Source organism: Phoxinus phoxinus, assembly GCF_949152265.1.
Source record: "Phoxinus phoxinus genome assembly, chromosome: 18".
Classification (NCBI taxonomy): domain Eukaryota; kingdom Metazoa; phylum Chordata; class Actinopteri; order Cypriniformes; family Leuciscidae; genus Phoxinus; species Phoxinus phoxinus.
In genome coordinates, this window is record NC_136893.1 from 12,519,911 (window position 1) to 12,536,983 (window position 17,073).

Genomic DNA, 17,073 nt, shown 5'->3' on the forward strand with positions numbered 1-17,073 from the left:
GTACGGTGTATAATTATTTTGTATATATAAATACACACACATGCATGTATATATTTAATATTTAATATATTTTATTTTTATTTATTTATAATATAATATATTTTTTACAGTATAAATATATATATATATACAGTATACACATGCAAATATTTCTTAAATATATACATGCATGTGTTTGCATTTATATATATATAAAATAATTATACAGTACACACACATATATTATGTAAACACAAACTTTTATTTTGGATGCGATTAATCGCGATTAATCTTTGCACAGCCCTAATTTTAGGCCATTTCTTTTTCTAATGAACATCTTTCTAATGCATAGACCATGACTAGGCAACTTTATGCAAATATTTTGAATATTGGACGAACTAATATACAGTGGGGGAAATAATAATTTGATCTCCTGCTGATTTTGTAAGTTCGCCCACTTACAAAGAAATTAAGGGTCTGGTATGTTTATATTAATGGATAGAGACAGACTATCAACCAAAAAATCCAGGAAAACACATTATATAAAGGTTATAAATTGATTAGCATACTGAAATAAGTATTTGATCCCTTACCAACCAGCAAGAATTCTGCCTCCCACAGATTGGTTATGTGCCCATGTTTAACACAAATTAGTCCTGTCACTTTAAGAAAGTACTCCTAATGTCAGCTCGTAATGTAAATAAAAGAAACCTGTCCACAGAATCTGTATCTTCCATTCCAACCTCTCCACCACTATGGGCAATACCGAAGAGCTGTCAAACGTCAGGGACCAGATTGTAGACTTGCACAAGGCTGGAATTGGCTACAAGACCATCAGCAAGAAGCGTGGTGAGGAGACGACAACTGTTGGTGTGATTATTCGGAAATGAAGAAATATAAAATGAAAAATCAATTGCCCTAGGTCTGGAGCTCCATGCAAGATTTCGCCTCATTATTTCCCCACTGTAACAGTTTAGGCATGTTAAAGTGCATTGTAATGCATTCATGTAGCTAATAATAAAAATACTTAGTTTGACTATATTATCTTAAGTTGTTTGTTATAAACCCAACCAAGTCAGTGTCTTTTATCACAAATTTATGGCAGCAAGCATCATGTCCATCCACTACTGTATTATGAGGCTTTTCGTTTGTAACTATACTGATGACAAGAATAATATAATGAAGTTTTGAAAGAGAACTCCAAGGATAGCAAAGACGATGATTTTGTATACATTCATGAGACTTTATTATAGGTCAAACACATATATCAACTAGTGCTTTTGACCGTTGAACCCACTGCCATCCAGTATATGCACATTCCAGTCGAGCTGAGAGAATGTTGTCTGGAATGGGTCCCCTCCCTTAAAAACTGTCAATCACTGTTTGTGACTGTCAATGTATTTACACAGCCTTACACAGAAAATGTCTGTGGAAACCTTCACTGAAAGGACAAACCAGTGGTATCACTCATGTGCTGGGTTAAATAACCCCGACACTAAGTTTAATGTTGTTAATGTCAGTTGAGTTTACACTAAAATATTGCATACATACTTTTTTGCTCTGCAAAAAACAACTATAAAATCAATGAAATGAACAACATTGTGACAGATCTGAAACTGATCCATCACCTGTTAATCATTATTCTTCAGATTTCCATGAAAATATAGGAACACCTGAAATATCTTGCTAATGGGAAATGAGCTGTACGTCGAATACATTCACATTTTAAGACTGCACATCCTCTCACCCATCATACATATTTACATTATATTGTATCTTCTTTGCAGTTGAGTCCTCATAAAGAGTGCTATAAAAAGGTCATACGTTACGATGATCACATCTCTTTTCTTAGCTCTTCCAGGTTTCATTGCATTGTTGAATTCTCGATGCCCCTGGCAAAGAGACGCACCAGCTGGCCGTGAACTCTGTGGAAAGAGTGTCATATTAGGAATCATTCAAATGAGAAGATGGAAAGTTTTCGGTTTGAAACTCCTAAACTTCCACTTGATGATATCATCATCATCATTCACTATGATTTGCTTACATCATTGGAGCCAGACGTTTGAGGCAAGTCATATATTTTGTTGTTTTTGAAAGAAGCCTTTTTTGCTGCATTTATTTGATCAAAAATACAATAAAAAAAGTAATATGAAAAAATATTGTTACGATTTTAAAGTATAATTTATTCCTGTGATGGCAAAGCTGAAATTTCATCATCATTACTCCAGTCACATGATCCTTCAGAAATCATTCAAATATGCTGATTTAATGCTCAAGAAACAATTCTTATTATTACCATGTTGAAAAAGGTTGAGCTGCTTAATATTTTTGTGGATACTGTGATTAATCATTTTTAGGAGTTCAAATGAACAGCATCTATTTAGAATATCATTTTTTTCATAATAATATAAATGTCTTTACAGTCACTTTTGATCAAATAAATGCATACTTGCTGAATAAAAGTATTCATTTCTTTAAAAAAAAAAAATCTTACAGACCCCAAACTTTTAAAAGGTTAGTGTATGATTATTACACGGTTCTTCCATGTGAATTTCCCTCTTGCTTAGTCACACAACAACGTACCTGCATGAGATCTCTCTGTGCGGCAGAATTTCTCCATCACAGTTCCACACTGATACCAAGCGAGGTTTAGTACAGCAAGGCCCACATGCAAAGCCTTGTCCCTTTAATCTACTTGTCTCACTTCCTCTCTCCTTCCACCCTGCGAGATGCTGATGCGAGTGACCTGCAATGTTACCACTGCACAGTTTCTCAGGATCCTCCAGTTCTCTTTCAGCAGAGGTCTGAATTTCTCGATCAGCCTCTTCCTCAAATTCCTCTTCGTCTTCTTCTAATGCTCCAGGGGGTAGAGAAAACCGAACAGCCTTGACACGATGAACTTCAACGAAGGGCAGGTCAAACTGAAATGGTACTTCAGAAATTATTTTTCTGACTGATTCGGCCTTTAGTTGAGAGTTTATTTAATTGAATGTTATTTGGTTTTACCTGATCCTGTTTGTTTGTGTGCCTGTGAAGGAATGTGAGAAAGCCAAGAGGGTTAGTTTCTCGGACCATGATGAGGTCTGCCGTCCCATCGGCCAGGTGAGCAGACGGAGAAAGACCATTTGGGCTCCGTGGACATGAGCTTGACATACAGGTGAGAGAGACACACTTGAACCTGCCTTCAATAGTCACCCACTCACCTAAAACAGTGATAAAAGGTTACATTTTGTTTTTCTCAATAGTCTACATCACAAGTGCATAATGGCTTTGTAGGACTAGCAATGCACACTTTGGTACTAACATGACAACGGTCAAATAGAGACGTACAACACACAAACCCCATAGAGACACACAGCACAATGTGATCTCAGTAATAGGGTCTCTAATGAGATGACACAGACAATCATTCTACAAACAGGCAGCAGCTGGTCTTACCCTCTAACTCACTGTTGCACTGGCTAGTGCTATAGAGGGAACTGGAGCTGTCAAAGTGGGGGAACAGCCTCTCTTTGCTCTCTGAACACACACGGCACCTGCACATACACACACAAACATGCTTTTAAAACATTTCTGGGATCCAAAGCTGCTTTAAAGGGATCGTTCACCCAAAATTGAAAATGAAGTCATCATTTACTCACCCTCAAGTTGTTCCAAACCTGTATGAATTTCTTTCTTCTGCTGAACACAAACGAAGATATTTAGAAAAATGTCGGTTGATGGGCCCCATTGACTTCCATAGTATTTTTTTTACCCCTATACAGGGGAAACTCGTGCAAAAGTTCATTTATTTCAGTAAGTCAACTTAAAAGGTAAAACTAATATATTATATAGACTCCTTACATGCAAAGAGCTTATGGCTTTCAGCTATGAAAACCTTTTCACAATATTCTAATTTTGAATTTGGGGTTTTCATAAGCTGTAAGCCATGATCATCAAAATTATAACAAATAAAGGCTTGAAATATCTCACTTTGCATGTAATGAGTCTATATAATATATTAGTTTCACCTTTTAAGTTGAATTACTGAAATAGATTAACTTTTGCACGATATTCTAATTTTTCGAGTTTCACCTGTACTATGTAAGTCAATGGGGCCCATCAATGGTACTTTGGATACCCATATTCTTCAAAATATCTTCGTTTGAGTTCAACAGAAGAAAAAATTCATACAGGTTTGGAACAAATTGAGTCACAGACAATTTTGCGACAGATAAGATTACGTTTACTGCAATTCTCATTCATTTCTATGGTATGCGCAAACGGTGATTGACTGTCGCACAACTCTGACAGAAATTATATGACGTCAAGGCTGTAATGTGATTAGTTATCAAGGCACATGTGGCCGTTATGCTTTCTCCAATCGTAGAGCCACGGACCCTGCTATCTCCCAAAAAAAAGACCATCTCTGCTGGGAGTTGTACAAACCAAGATGGTGTATAATACCAAAGACTTTATATACAGAAATATGGTGCACTCGTATTACTATAAATGGGAGAAAGTGCAATATTGAGGAATAAGTTCCGCCTTCTAAAGAAAAGAGCCAATCGCCGATCGGTAAAGTCATCGCCTCGCTGCAGCTGCCGATAGAAGCTTCGATTCCTATAGAAACAGTCAGTGTTCTGAGACGCGCGTTTAGGACTCCTCATGCGCATTAGCTTGGTCCAGCCTAAAAAATGCAGGTTTTTATGTCATGATTCGAGCATTTAGAAACAAAATATATGAGGCAGTTGTTTTCAGATTTCATTGGTAATTTCAAATATGAAATTTAAGCATAAGCATGGTGAACAGTTTTGGAGAATTTGATGTTTCCCCGCTTTACTTGCATGTCCGAGAGGAGTTTCAAAGATGGCCGCCGAGTGAATTGACTTGTCACTTGTTACAGGGACTTTGGTAATACCTGGTAAAATGTATCCTCGATCATTGCCATTCTCAATGGCAGTTCAATTTAGTACTCTCTTAATCCAATTTTACCCACATTAGGAGCTCGGAGAGTCTTCATTTTGTGCATTGTGTCTATGGCATAACACAGAATGTGGTACTTTAACATTTGTTTGGAAATAACCCTGAATATTTTTTTTAATTCAGCAGTCTTTGCTTTTCCTTTGAGACAAGCTACTAGCAATTCACCAGCTACTGCTTGAGCGGTCATGGTAACAGCCCTAAGGAAGGACCTCCAATTCAGAAAAACACTGAGGAATTCAAGCCAATTGTGTTATTTTAATGAGGTAACTGCTAATAACATATAATTCCCGCAAGATGAAGCCACACTAATCAGAACACCAAGGACCCAACCGAATCTACTCATGGATCCACTCTACACATACAAACTCTACCAACAAGTTTAGCTGTATCAGTCATGCACATATAGTCATATCCTTCTGGTTCCTGCGGGGATTTTGCACTGTTGTTCAACATGTTGCTAACAATGCTCATTAAAGTCAATATTTTCGAATAAAATGCTCCTAAAGTGATATTCAGGTAAAAAGACAAAGACAAATATTTACCCTGAGAGGCATCGGGTTTTGTCCCGTGGGCTGGAGATATGGGAATCAGCAGGGAGATATTGCACTATTCCCGGATAGCTCCTGTTACACAGGTACACCATAAAACCTACAAGAACAGCAAACATACATGAAAATATGAGCAGAGAGGGGATCGAGGTCTGTTTCTTCTCTCACATTCATGATAATGAGTGACAATAAAAGTATTGCATATAGAGAAGCATCTGGCATATCAAACCTTACAGATTTCCCAAAATGTTACTTCAAAAAGGAAAATTATATAATTATAATAAGTGTTAAAGGAATAATTCATCCAAACATTTTAATAATCCCATAATTTACTTACCCTACAAGCCATCCTATGTCTATATGACTTTCTTCTTTCAGCCAAACACAATAGTAGTTATATTAAATAATATCCTGGCTCTTCCCATCTTTGTAAGGGCATTGAATAGTGCCAGAGTTTTTGAAGCTCCAAAAAGCACATTCATCCATCCATCATAAAAGTAATCCATACGGCTCCAAGGGGTTAATACATGCCTTCTGAAATGAAGCGATGGGTTTTTGTAAGAAAAAAAATAATATATATATTTATAATTTTATAAGCTATAATCAATGACTTCTGGCAACGTGCGTTAATGAAAGAGTCGAGGTCCAGGCGGAAGGGTGACCTCTGTCCCCTGACCCGACGTATGACCTCTGACCCGAAGTAGGACATAGGACTCATGATGTAAGCTTAGGTGAGAATAGACGGCTCTTACTAAAAACCACATAACTCTTTCGTGACTGCGTATACGGCAGTTTTAAATATGGATATTTCTCTTACAAAAACCCATCGCTTCAGAATTTATGAACCCACTGGAGCCGTATGGATTACTTTTATGATGGATGGATGTGCTTTTTGGGCTTCAAAATCTCGGGCACTATTCAATGCCATTACAAGATGGAAAGAGCCAGGATATTATTTAATATAACTCTGATTGTATTTGGCTGAAAGAAAAAAGGCATATAAACCTAGGATGGCTTGAGGGTGAGTAAATTATGGGATCATTTTTATTTTTGGGTGAACTATCTAAAAAAACTAGAAAATGTGCAGTGTTGACCTATCAGTATTCAGTCTAAACTTTATTTTTTAAAGACAGTTGACACTTGCCGTCCATACCTGAATAATCATATCTGAGAGGGCCCATCCAGCGGTGCCTCTCGCTCTCTGCCAAAACATCGCCATAGAAACCATAGCCCACCATAGAGACAGAATAACGTACCAGTGTGTTTTGATAATGGACAGAACACACATCCAAAGGCTGAGAGTCTCCTGGTGAGTGAAAAAAAGGAAAATATACAGTTATGCTATTCATCATCATTCACATTTTATATTATTTCTATTCTATTGTATATTGTGTTGCACAAAGGCAAATCTTTTTAATTGAGGTTTGTTTTTAAGATAAAAAAATATCTCAAACTTAATTCAAGGGTCAGCAACCTTCAGGCACGCGTGTTACCATTGGCAACATTCCCACGTGAGTGGCAAGACAGAGAGGAACATTATTTTTATAATCTTCCTCTGTTAGTATATAAAACAATTTGCATATGTTTGTAGGGCTGCTATCCCATTGGTCAGATCAATTGGGTAACACAGTCCCATTAGCACTCATGACAGCATTGCAGTGGTTATGACCTTTGGCTGACTTTTTTATTGTTTATTGCTCTTAAAGAAATGCAGATTACCAATGATGATGTGCAGCGTCGATGTCACAGGGTCATTTATGCCCACGGTAGCGAAACACACACAATCTGTAGAACCTGTGGTGAAGAGTAAACACATGGAGGTAAACTAACACTATCTTGACCATGCATCTGAATGACACATCAGTGCTATGAACAGACCACAATAGACGCCCTTTTCCACACTAATATCAGTCACGGCACTATGCAAACGTTCACCTGCTGGAATTATGCCAATGTGGAGGTCACATGGCTGCAGCATTACAGTTGGGTCATGTTCTGAAACTCCCGCGTCCTGCTGGGTTCGTCCAATCATACCGTGCAGCAGCTCGCTGAACATTCCGTCTCCACCCACACATATCACTCTGAAAGGGAAAAAAGATTAGACTGGAAATACACAAAAGCTTAATTTCCTAAAACCTTAATTTAGAGTATTATCAGCGGGCTTGCTCAGAATATAGTGACGCATATTTCTAAGATGACCCTTTCGGTGTTTAGGCAACACTTCTGCTTGAATGACAAAATACAAAGGACAGGGCTCATGTGACATTAATTATTACAATGACACCATTGTTACTGCACTGCACTCTTGAATCTTTAAATAATTGTATTATTATTATTTTAAATAACTTACCCATCGAACCCTGTTAAGTCTTTCTTCAGGATGTAGTCTCTGGCCTGATTTGCTCGTTCAGTCACTAAAAACAAGAAACATCCCCCAGATTTTTTTTAAGTCGCTCTATATTTTTTAAAAGGAGTCTTATAATGTGAAACCTTTCCTTCATATATATATATTTTTAATTAAAGAGTTGTATGAAGTTTTTAGTACATAAAGCAATTCAAAAAAGTAATTTATTAAAACTAAGCTGCAACAACAGCTCATTTCTGAAATTTTGTTTGCAACATTACAGTATGTCAGATGGATGAAATAAATATGTCACATGATCCTTCAGAAATCATTCTAATATGCTGATTTGGAGCTCAAGAAACTTTTCTTATTATTATCAGCATTGAAAAAATTCTTGTTGCAGGTTGTGCTGTTTAATATTTTCATGGAAACTGTGATAGGATTCTTCGATAAATAGAAGACAACAGTATTTACAGTAACTGTCAATTTTGGAAACATTATATTTTTAAAAATTTCGAGAGTAGCCTCTCCTGCTCACCAAGGCTGCATTTATTTGATCAAAATACAGTAAAACCAGTAATATTGTGAAATATTACTAGAAAATTTAAATAATTGTTTTCTATTTAAATGTAATGTATTCATGTGATGACAAAGAAGACTGGAGTGGTGATGCTGATAAATTCAGCTTTACCATCACAGGAATAAATTATATTTTAATATATATTAAAATAATAATAAAAAAATAATTAAAAAAAAACAGTTCTTTTTCATTTGAAAAAATATTTCACAATATTACTGTTTTCACTGTATTTTTGATGGAATAAATGCAGCCTTGGTAAGCATAAGAGAATTTGAATGTTTCCAAACTTTTGACAGGTACTGTAAATAAAATATTTTGTAACATTATAAATGTCACTTTTGATCAATTTAATGTGTCCATGCTAAATAAAATAATGAATTTTGCTTACTGACCCTAAAGTTTTGAATAGTAGTGTGAATGTATGTAATTTAATTTGTGTGTGTATGTGTGTGTGTGTGTGTTAGGATATGCTATTTTGTCACAAGATTCCATTTTTCTGACTATTTAACTTTGCTCCTCAGCTCAGCCCTCTTCCCAAGTCTCGATAAAGATCTGCGATGTCACTTGAGAACTGTGCTACCTGACGTGCTGGCAGTATCAGAGACCAAACGGGGGGGACACTTGATAACTGTTCAGTTATTGAACGGTACAGATAAAGTCTCAGTATCTCACCCACAACATGAGAGCTGATGCCAGCCAGCTCAAACAGAGGGGCCACAAGAGAGTGAAAGATCTGTTTCCCCATCTTCTTTCCTCCGAAAGGATTAATGAACACCAACAACCTGTGAGGACGAGAGGGGCCTGATAGAGGAGAAGTAGATGAAGGGAGAGATGTTAATGAGTCATTAGAGAATAATGAGTCTGAATGAATGAGAAAGGGCATTATTTTCAGCTGTACACACTGTGGGTTTTGAGTGCGGTTCGGAGTTGAGTGATCCATTGATCCCGGACACCCCGGCTAGGACAGCAGAACTGGGTCCTGCCCAGACTCCATGACAGTCCATGTCCGTTACCTCTGCTGTTGCGCTTCACATAGAACACTTGATAAGAAAAGGACAAAAACAAGGTTTAGTCTAACTTTGTTGTATCTGATCCCTGTGCAAAAAAAATAAATCACTTTCAGAAACTTACATGTAAAATCAAGGTCAGTGTCTTCTACTTTCTTCTGGGTTTGGATCTCAACTCGACCCTCCTTCACCCCAATCACCTCTGACACCGGCACTGAAACTAAGAACGACGCTCTTGAATAAGTGATGCACATGTGTCTCATATTATCAAGAAAGATTCCACCATTCCTACTCAGGCCTTTTGTGGAGACGTTTAGTTTTACAGGGTTTGTTGTCAAGCCTGGATGGTGCTGTTCAACTTGTTTTGAGGTCATCAGAATGCAGACAAAAACTAATTGCCAGCAAGGAGGGACTTTTAAACATTATTTTCATGCATAAGCTGAGCGTTGAGCATAGACTGATTAGTTTATCCTTCATTCCTTCAATCCAATCCAGCTAGATTATGTTAGACCAGCATCTATAATGTCATGCAAATAAATTAAGTTCAAAGAGAACTGTGGATACAAATTGGATAGCGCACAGTGTTACTTTAACCTTTTTCTACATTTCTTGTCAATAATTAAACTAATTGTAATAGTACACCAGGCATCAAATCATTACATGGTGGTTAATTATCTACAAATAAGAGAGACTTTAAATCACTGATGTGTCAGAGGCACTATTACATTTCTATGGCTCTTCTTCATCTAAATACTATTTAATAATTGCAAATTATTTTATTATCATAATTTGAAATTATTTGTTGGTTACTTCTTAATAAATGCTGTTAACTTGGGCTCATATATTATTTAATACATTTTAAATTAATAGTAGTCCATTACGTGCACAGCTGGCCATGTGATGTCAACATGGCTGCGCACATGAGGGGGCGACCTTCTCCTTGTAGAATTTACTTATTTACTTATTTTTAGATGACTGGAGTCTTCATCTCATTTGAGTAAACATCAATTTGATTAAATTTCTCAAAAGTGCTATTAATTTCTTTGCGTAAAAAGTTTATAATTATTTTTTTTTTTAATGACCGAGTCTGCCTTTAATCGAACAATAGGCTATATAAATATTATGCGGTTACTCATCTAGGCTACAAATAAGAATGACTTAAAAATATCCTTTATATAGCTACCATGTCAAGTAATTTTGTCACTCCCTAACAAGAACACCCAAACTATGACCTTAAGTAGTACACTTACTGGCTTTTAATATAAAGAAATATAAACACGTTTACATTTGTTTATCTATCTTTTTTTAAATAACAAACAACTGCCCCAAAACTTTGAGCTGTCTACCTAGACCGCGTTATTGGACTCAGGTGCGTTTAGAAGGATAATAAATGTCGTAGCCTACTTGTTTTCTTCTCCCGGTTCCTCTTGTCGATCTCAGTCCAGCTGAAGTACCATCCGCTCAGGAGAGCCCTGTAGCGCTTATTACCGATCCACACACTCGACTCAACTCTCGCCGAATCTATCTCCATCGTCTCTTCGGTAGTTTCATTTATCTATAGAACTTAATGCTCCCACAAGCAGTATTCAGCGGTATTTTTTATCCATGCAAGAATTTCCAAGTTGGCCAAGGCGTCTAACATCTGAAGCGAACAAATATAAGCATAATGTTTAAACGTGGGTTAAAAAGAGTCTCCAAGTGTATTAAATAGCCTAGGTTTAGGCCTATGTAAGTAAGGTAGGATCCGTCATCGCTAACCTTGGCTACTTGACTGTTCCTTACAGGGTTTGTATAAAACAAGTTGACTTCCCTTTGAGGTAGCGCACCTGTACTGGAAAAATTTGCATACGCAAGTCTCATTGGATAATGATTATGCAGAAGGTAACCGTAATTCATTCGCCCATTCGATTTTTTTTTTAATGAAACTAATTTAAACTTTATAAAATAATATATTTGCTTAATTTTCTCTCGTGTTATTAATCAATTAGGTTTTATGAATTGTAAGTTGTAACATTGTTTAATGTAGGAAAATACTCTCTGTGCAGTGGTGGGCGGAGCTAGTGAAAATAGTGTTAAATAAATACTCACTGTAAATAGACACTTTATAAATCATGTGTAGATAGACAAAACACTTTACAGCCTGCTGGAAATTCAACTTAGATATATTCATGTAGGTTTGTTCTTTCTTTCTGCATCCTTTTGTTTATACTGTCAACATGCAGTTGGTGTCAGTGTGACTGGAATGACTAGATGACATGACACTTCATAACACGTTAAACCGTCTTTTTTTTTTTTTGATGATGATCATACAATAACTAAGATTAGTCTGAACACATGCAACATTGACAGTAAATGTAAAAAACACAAGTTCAGTCTTGTTTGGCAGCATTGAGCACACTTTGGTCTATTTTTGTTTCTGTCAGTGTTTCTTTTCTTCCTTTATGTAAAGCTGGAAAGGTGACTTTCCTGAAAGTCTGCTTAACCCGACTGACTGACTGAAAGGGTTCCCTAAATATGTTTATCTCCAAACTGTTTTTTTTTTTTAATTGTCTGCACATACTAACATGTTAGAATAACAAAAGTTGCATGCATTATAATAAAAAAGCATGCATCCTTCGTCGCTAATTTTTCTAAATCTTGCATGTAATATTTTGTATGACATACCATAGTGTATATTCATTTATACATAAACTGCAATGGGAAAGACACAGTGTATATCCCCATCAATAAGAAATCACTTTTCATTGTTTTCCAGCAACTTTTGTTATATGTTCTGTAATATTATTTTGATAAGCGTGTACTTCAGAACAGTTCCTTGTAACCTCCAGCAGGTGGAGACCGTGGCTTAGACAAAATAAAAACACCTGATAATGTTTTTGCTACATTATTACATTTATTTAAGATTTTTATTTAAGTTGTTACCAATTTTCAAGATAATTATTCAATATCGTTCATGTGTTCCTTTCATTTTCCCTTGTCATTTGTGGTTGTGAGGGGTTCACAGCTACTGAAAAAGGAATGTAGCATGAATCATCTGATGACAACCAGGAACCAGCTACTTTGTCAAATGTGACAATGTGACATCATCCATTTTGTGTCAAAAGAAACATGCTTACCGTACATCTGCATTTAGACATTTCTACAGATACAGTGATGCATCTTGGCAGCTTTCTTCATAATTATAGTTTACAGTGTTGTTTTGGAGTTGCTAGAGGGAATCCAGCTGAGATGAAGTCTAAATTGAAAGCAGCTGCTTTATTTTGTCCCAGTTATGGATGTGACCGTGCATGTAAACAGATCCTGTGCAGATGTCCTTGTTATATAGAGAAAATTCTGAATGGCTGAACAGAAAGAGATGACAAGTGATCAGTCTTTTTTTTTTTTCTGAGGGAAACTTCTTTTTACTATAGATTACTGGACTAAATGGTGTTTAAATGCTTTTTGAAGCACTTATTTGAGTCAGTTTATATCCAAGTATAGTCTAAGCAGTCTTGGACTATCACTGATGGCGTCACAGTTTTGTAGATGTACAATTTCCTATTTTGTTTTTAGGGTAATGAGACCAATATTATATCAGAATACTGTAGGATGATATCTTGAAAGCTGGGCTGAAGAGATTGCCAAGATAAATTTTAAAAATATCTGAACAAATCAAAATGATGTAACTGGAAGTTCACATTGTTAACAGAAAGCCATTTGTGGGCCAATTTCAAACCATACAAATAACCAGCTGTGATCAACTGGACATCTTTCAGCAGAGAGTTTTCAGAGTCTCATAAGTTTTGCGTCATTAGGTGGTGCTACTGCCACAAAGTGATCTAAACCAGAGGATATTAAGCTAGTGAGACCTGGGAAGAACAGACCCTGTTGTGTTGAAGTGTTTAAGACACACTTATAAAGATAAATAGCCTACTCATGAACAGGCATCATAATCAAAAGTGAAATGAGGTGTGATTTAACAGTTTTGACTTTACAAAACTATCTTACTTTAATAAAACAAACAATAAAAAAATGTATAACCAAACTGTAGCCTATATTGTAATCAACATTGTCTTCTTTCAAAATCCAGCTGAAGTGATATTTTGCGCATATTGCAAATACACTAGCTATATCTCATGATTCACAGATGTAGAGCTGTAAATTAAGGTCTTGTTTACAAATAGAGTGAATGACTGTCTGGTCATTTCTTTGGTAGGCTATTGTTTAAAAATGGGAGGCCAAATGACCTATCCCGCTTAACACAATAACAAAGATCCAGGATTAAAAAACAAAACAAAAAACACTTCACCCGTATTCACACTTGGTGTCATAAGCAAAAAGACAAATAGGCACGAGGTACTGTTTTATTAAATATTTTGCGTTATTAAATGTTGGATGGCTATAATTACAGTAGGCTACTTCTAGGCTATAAACTGATCTTATTTGCGTATTAAACATCTGGTGAATTCACAGTAGCCTACACATAATATTTAAATATTTTATTAAATAAGAATACAACTTTAGTTTGTATCACATGCAGCCTAATATTTCCCGTTAGTAGAGGCGTACTCTATAGCTATAAGATCCCGCTCCTGGAACTCCATTCCGCCTTTTATACCAGACGCTGATAGGCTGTGTTTCAAATCCCAGTGAGCTGCCTACATAGACACCATATTTGGGCGTCATAGTTCTGGGACGTTCCGGGTCGCTTTCCGCGTCAGCTGAGAAGAGCTCACTATGCTGTCTAGCTAGGCAGCTTACTAGGATTTGAAACAAAGCCATCGTCAGCAGTTCAACATGATCGCGCTGAAGTGATCCGCTAGGCAGTGCATGCTGAACTTTCTGCTTGCCAATTGGAAAGTGGGACCAAGAGAACAAAACGGATATTCACAACCATCAGTTTCTCTTGGTTGTATCTCACAAGCACTCAACAGCAGAAGGATTTTCTTTCTTTCTTTTTTTTTTTTGGCAAATGAAGTCCCACCAAGCGTGGGACGGAGAAGCGACGGCGGCCTTGCTTTAAAAGAAACGCGTGAAAGTTTTGCGAAGAAATTTCCCAGTGGCTTCAAGTGACGGACTTTGATTTTCCCAGCGGCGTGTTTGGAGTCGTGCTGGGTTGGCAGAAATGGGGACGCGGATACGTGCCCATAAACTCACTCTTTTTATTATCCCTTTGATATTTACGTCGCATCTGTTCAATGTAAGTGATTCATCTGCATTTTTAGACACTTAATATAACACTCTGTGCTGCTTTTGTGCAACAACAGGTAACTGTATCAATGGAAATGCACGCAAAAAGTTACTTAGCAAAACTTTGCGTCGTAATGTAATCCACTTTTTTCTAACTCCATTCTTTTTGCAGCATTTAGTAAGCTGCGAATTGTATCATGTGAAAGTTAGTGTGAGTTGCATACGGATATCTAAAGCTCGACTCAAGTGTAGCGTGTGTGTTCTAGTCCTGGTCTAATTTTATCCATAGAAACGAGCTATTCATAGTTGGTCTCACTGGCGTCTTGCGTGTCTGTATACTTGATCAACTTTATTTATCCTTGGACACTCATTGATTTAGAGCACATTCACTGCACACTTAGGGTATCCAAAGTTATAGCGTTTGTATTCAAACGATTATTATTGATTCTAGTCGGATAATACAGTTAATAATGTAATTTCCACTTATTTCACGTGCATTCATGCATGTTTTTACCTTAATTAGTAGCTTAGTTGCAACCATGGTGAAAAAGGAAGCCGTTTATCTTTATTATTATGGGTGGGATGATCTTACCCTGTTTTGAGATTGTTTCCTTTCTCATGTTATGATTAAAGCAATGCATATAGACTGCATTAATTGTATAATATAGCTACTCTTCATACATTACATAAAAGCGCAACTTCTACATAGACTTGCTTATTGACTCAATGTTTGTGCTGGGCACTCACACAGAAATTGGCACCTTTGTGAAAACTGTCTTTGAATTCTTGCGTTCAGTATGACGTTGTGCAGTAAATTAGCATTAACAGGAGTAATATTCAAAAAAAGTTTGATCAAATATTTCCTACAATTAAAATAAAGTGGCTGAATGAGGTAAAGCATCCGATCAAATCATTGGCTATGAGATAATCATTTAATGTGAAAAACGAATACTCACTTCTCAAATTTCTTGGTTCCTGTAATACTGTACCACTTCCAGACTGCTGGTAGATTAATTTAGACTTCATTTATGTAGGTGGAGAGTTACTGGGAGATAATGACTGAATTGATCTGTTGGAAATGGAATAGCATGTGATATTACCTTAACGCCAAATAGTCAGTTTTTAGGGCATGCTGCTCTATTTTGCATTAAGTTAAAGTTACTGTTGTTAATCTGGTTCTTGTAAAGGATAAGAAAATGTACTTTCGCTGACCAAAAACCACCCCCTCCTCCTCCTGTACGTTTTGCAGTCAGTTTAACTAGTTAGCTGAAATTAGTGATGTCTTGGAACGCCTTTGATGTTGAATCCTTCAAAAATCCTCTGGATCACATGCTAACGGAAAGTCTTGTCATGTATAACTTCAGATTCTTTAAATCGGCTTGCGTTCATCCTGCATACCATGTATAATCCCTCTCTTCTCATTCAGACACCGGTGAACACGAGCCTCTCTCAATTTACTGATGTGTAGCGGGGGCCCATTGCCTTTGGTAATTTGAGATCTTTGCTGCTTTGTTTCAGGGACCACTGTCTCAGTTGCAGTGTAATTGAATTAAATGGAATTAACGCCATGTGCTTTTTCCATTACAAGCTTGCCTAAGATTTGACAAAGAGTTCAGTTGAAGACTGGGCTTCAGTTGCCACCGGCATCCCTGGTGTCCTTCTGGAATTTCAGGGTCATAAGTATCAATCAGCACTGACAAAACCCCAATAAAAGCACTTTATTACCTTTTAGTTTACTGACACAATCAAGTGCTCCCTCCCTGCTGTTAACTATCAATGGCCTGGTAATTGAGAGATGATCCTTTGCTATTTATTGACGCATGTCATTTTTGGGTTAAACTGTCTATTTGTGAGGTCGTTGAAGTTTTGTGTGATGATAAAGAGTTGCAAGTGGGTTCACGACCAGTGTCATTCCTTTTGCTTTTAGCTCGTTTGACCTTTTTTTGAGATGAAGAAAGAAAGTAGGAAACTCTTTTGAGAGCTGTAGACCTGCAGTTATCGATTAACAAAGTTTCATTTCACTCAAGCAAATCAGGTTTTTGTTAGTTTGAAACTGTGTTTATTGTAAGTTCTACTTAATACCGAACGCTTCATTTAAAGAGATGGTTCACCCAAAAATAAAGATTCTGTCAGAATTTACTCGCTCATCTCGTTCCAAACATGTATGGCTTTTCTATTCTGTGGAACACAAAAGAAGATATTTAGAAAAAGATTTCAGTATTTTTGGACCCCATTGACTCTTATTATATGGACAAATACAGTTGAAAAATTCTTCAAAGTAGGTCCCCTATCTCTTTTTTGTTGTTGAAAACTACATGAGGGTGAGTAAATAATGACATAATCTTCATTTATGTGCTAGCTATCCCTTTTAAAGGCAGATTGTTATTATTAGCTCTGTTTTCAAAGCCTTTTAAGTGTTCGAGTGTGTCCCGTGATATCCAGCGCTACAATGTACTATTTTATTTTGAGATGGTTCTCTTA

At 36.6% G+C, this 17,073-nt stretch overlaps 2 protein-coding genes across 23 annotated transcripts in view; one reads left to right on the forward strand and one right to left on the reverse strand.

The window, feature by feature from the left end:
• Positions 1 to 1,204: 1,204 nt before the first annotated feature.
• LOC306985722 (ceramide kinase) lies at positions 1,205 to 11,288 on the reverse strand. Of its 2 annotated transcripts, none has more exons than XM_079588305.1 (14): positions 11,182 to 11,288; positions 10,828 to 11,065; positions 9,624 to 9,643; positions 9,319 to 9,442; positions 9,089 to 9,217; positions 7,843 to 7,906; positions 7,428 to 7,573; positions 7,212 to 7,286; positions 6,646 to 6,798; positions 5,487 to 5,592; positions 3,418 to 3,515; positions 2,986 to 3,182; positions 2,563 to 2,900; positions 1,205 to 1,904 (listed from the first exon to the last, which is right to left on the reverse strand). In XM_079588305.1, the coding sequence occupies exons 2-14, from the start codon at positions 10,952 to 10,954 to the stop codon at positions 1,844 to 1,846; spliced, it is 1,638 nt and encodes a 545-aa protein (XP_079444431.1). In that variant the 5' UTR covers positions 10,955 to 11,065; positions 11,182 to 11,288; the 3' UTR covers positions 1,205 to 1,843. The 2 variants fall into 2 exon arrangements, with proteins under 2 accessions (XP_079444431.1, XP_079444430.1); XM_079588304.1 differs by having other exon boundaries at positions 9,319 to 9,456; positions 9,548 to 9,643.
• Positions 11,289 to 14,385: 3,097 nt separating this feature from the next.
• The window catches only part of hspg2 (heparan sulfate proteoglycan 2), a 105,461-nt gene continuing 102,773 nt past the window's right edge, over positions 14,386 to 17,073 (forward strand). For all 21 annotated transcript variants that reach the window (XM_079587356.1, XM_079587374.1, XM_079587375.1 and 18 more), the window contains exon 1: positions 14,386 to 14,602. In XM_079587356.1, the coding sequence (XP_079443482.1) occupies positions 14,528 to 14,602 (75 nt within the window). In that variant the 5' untranslated portion in view covers positions 14,386 to 14,527. The remainder of the gene's footprint in view (positions 14,603 to 17,073) is intronic.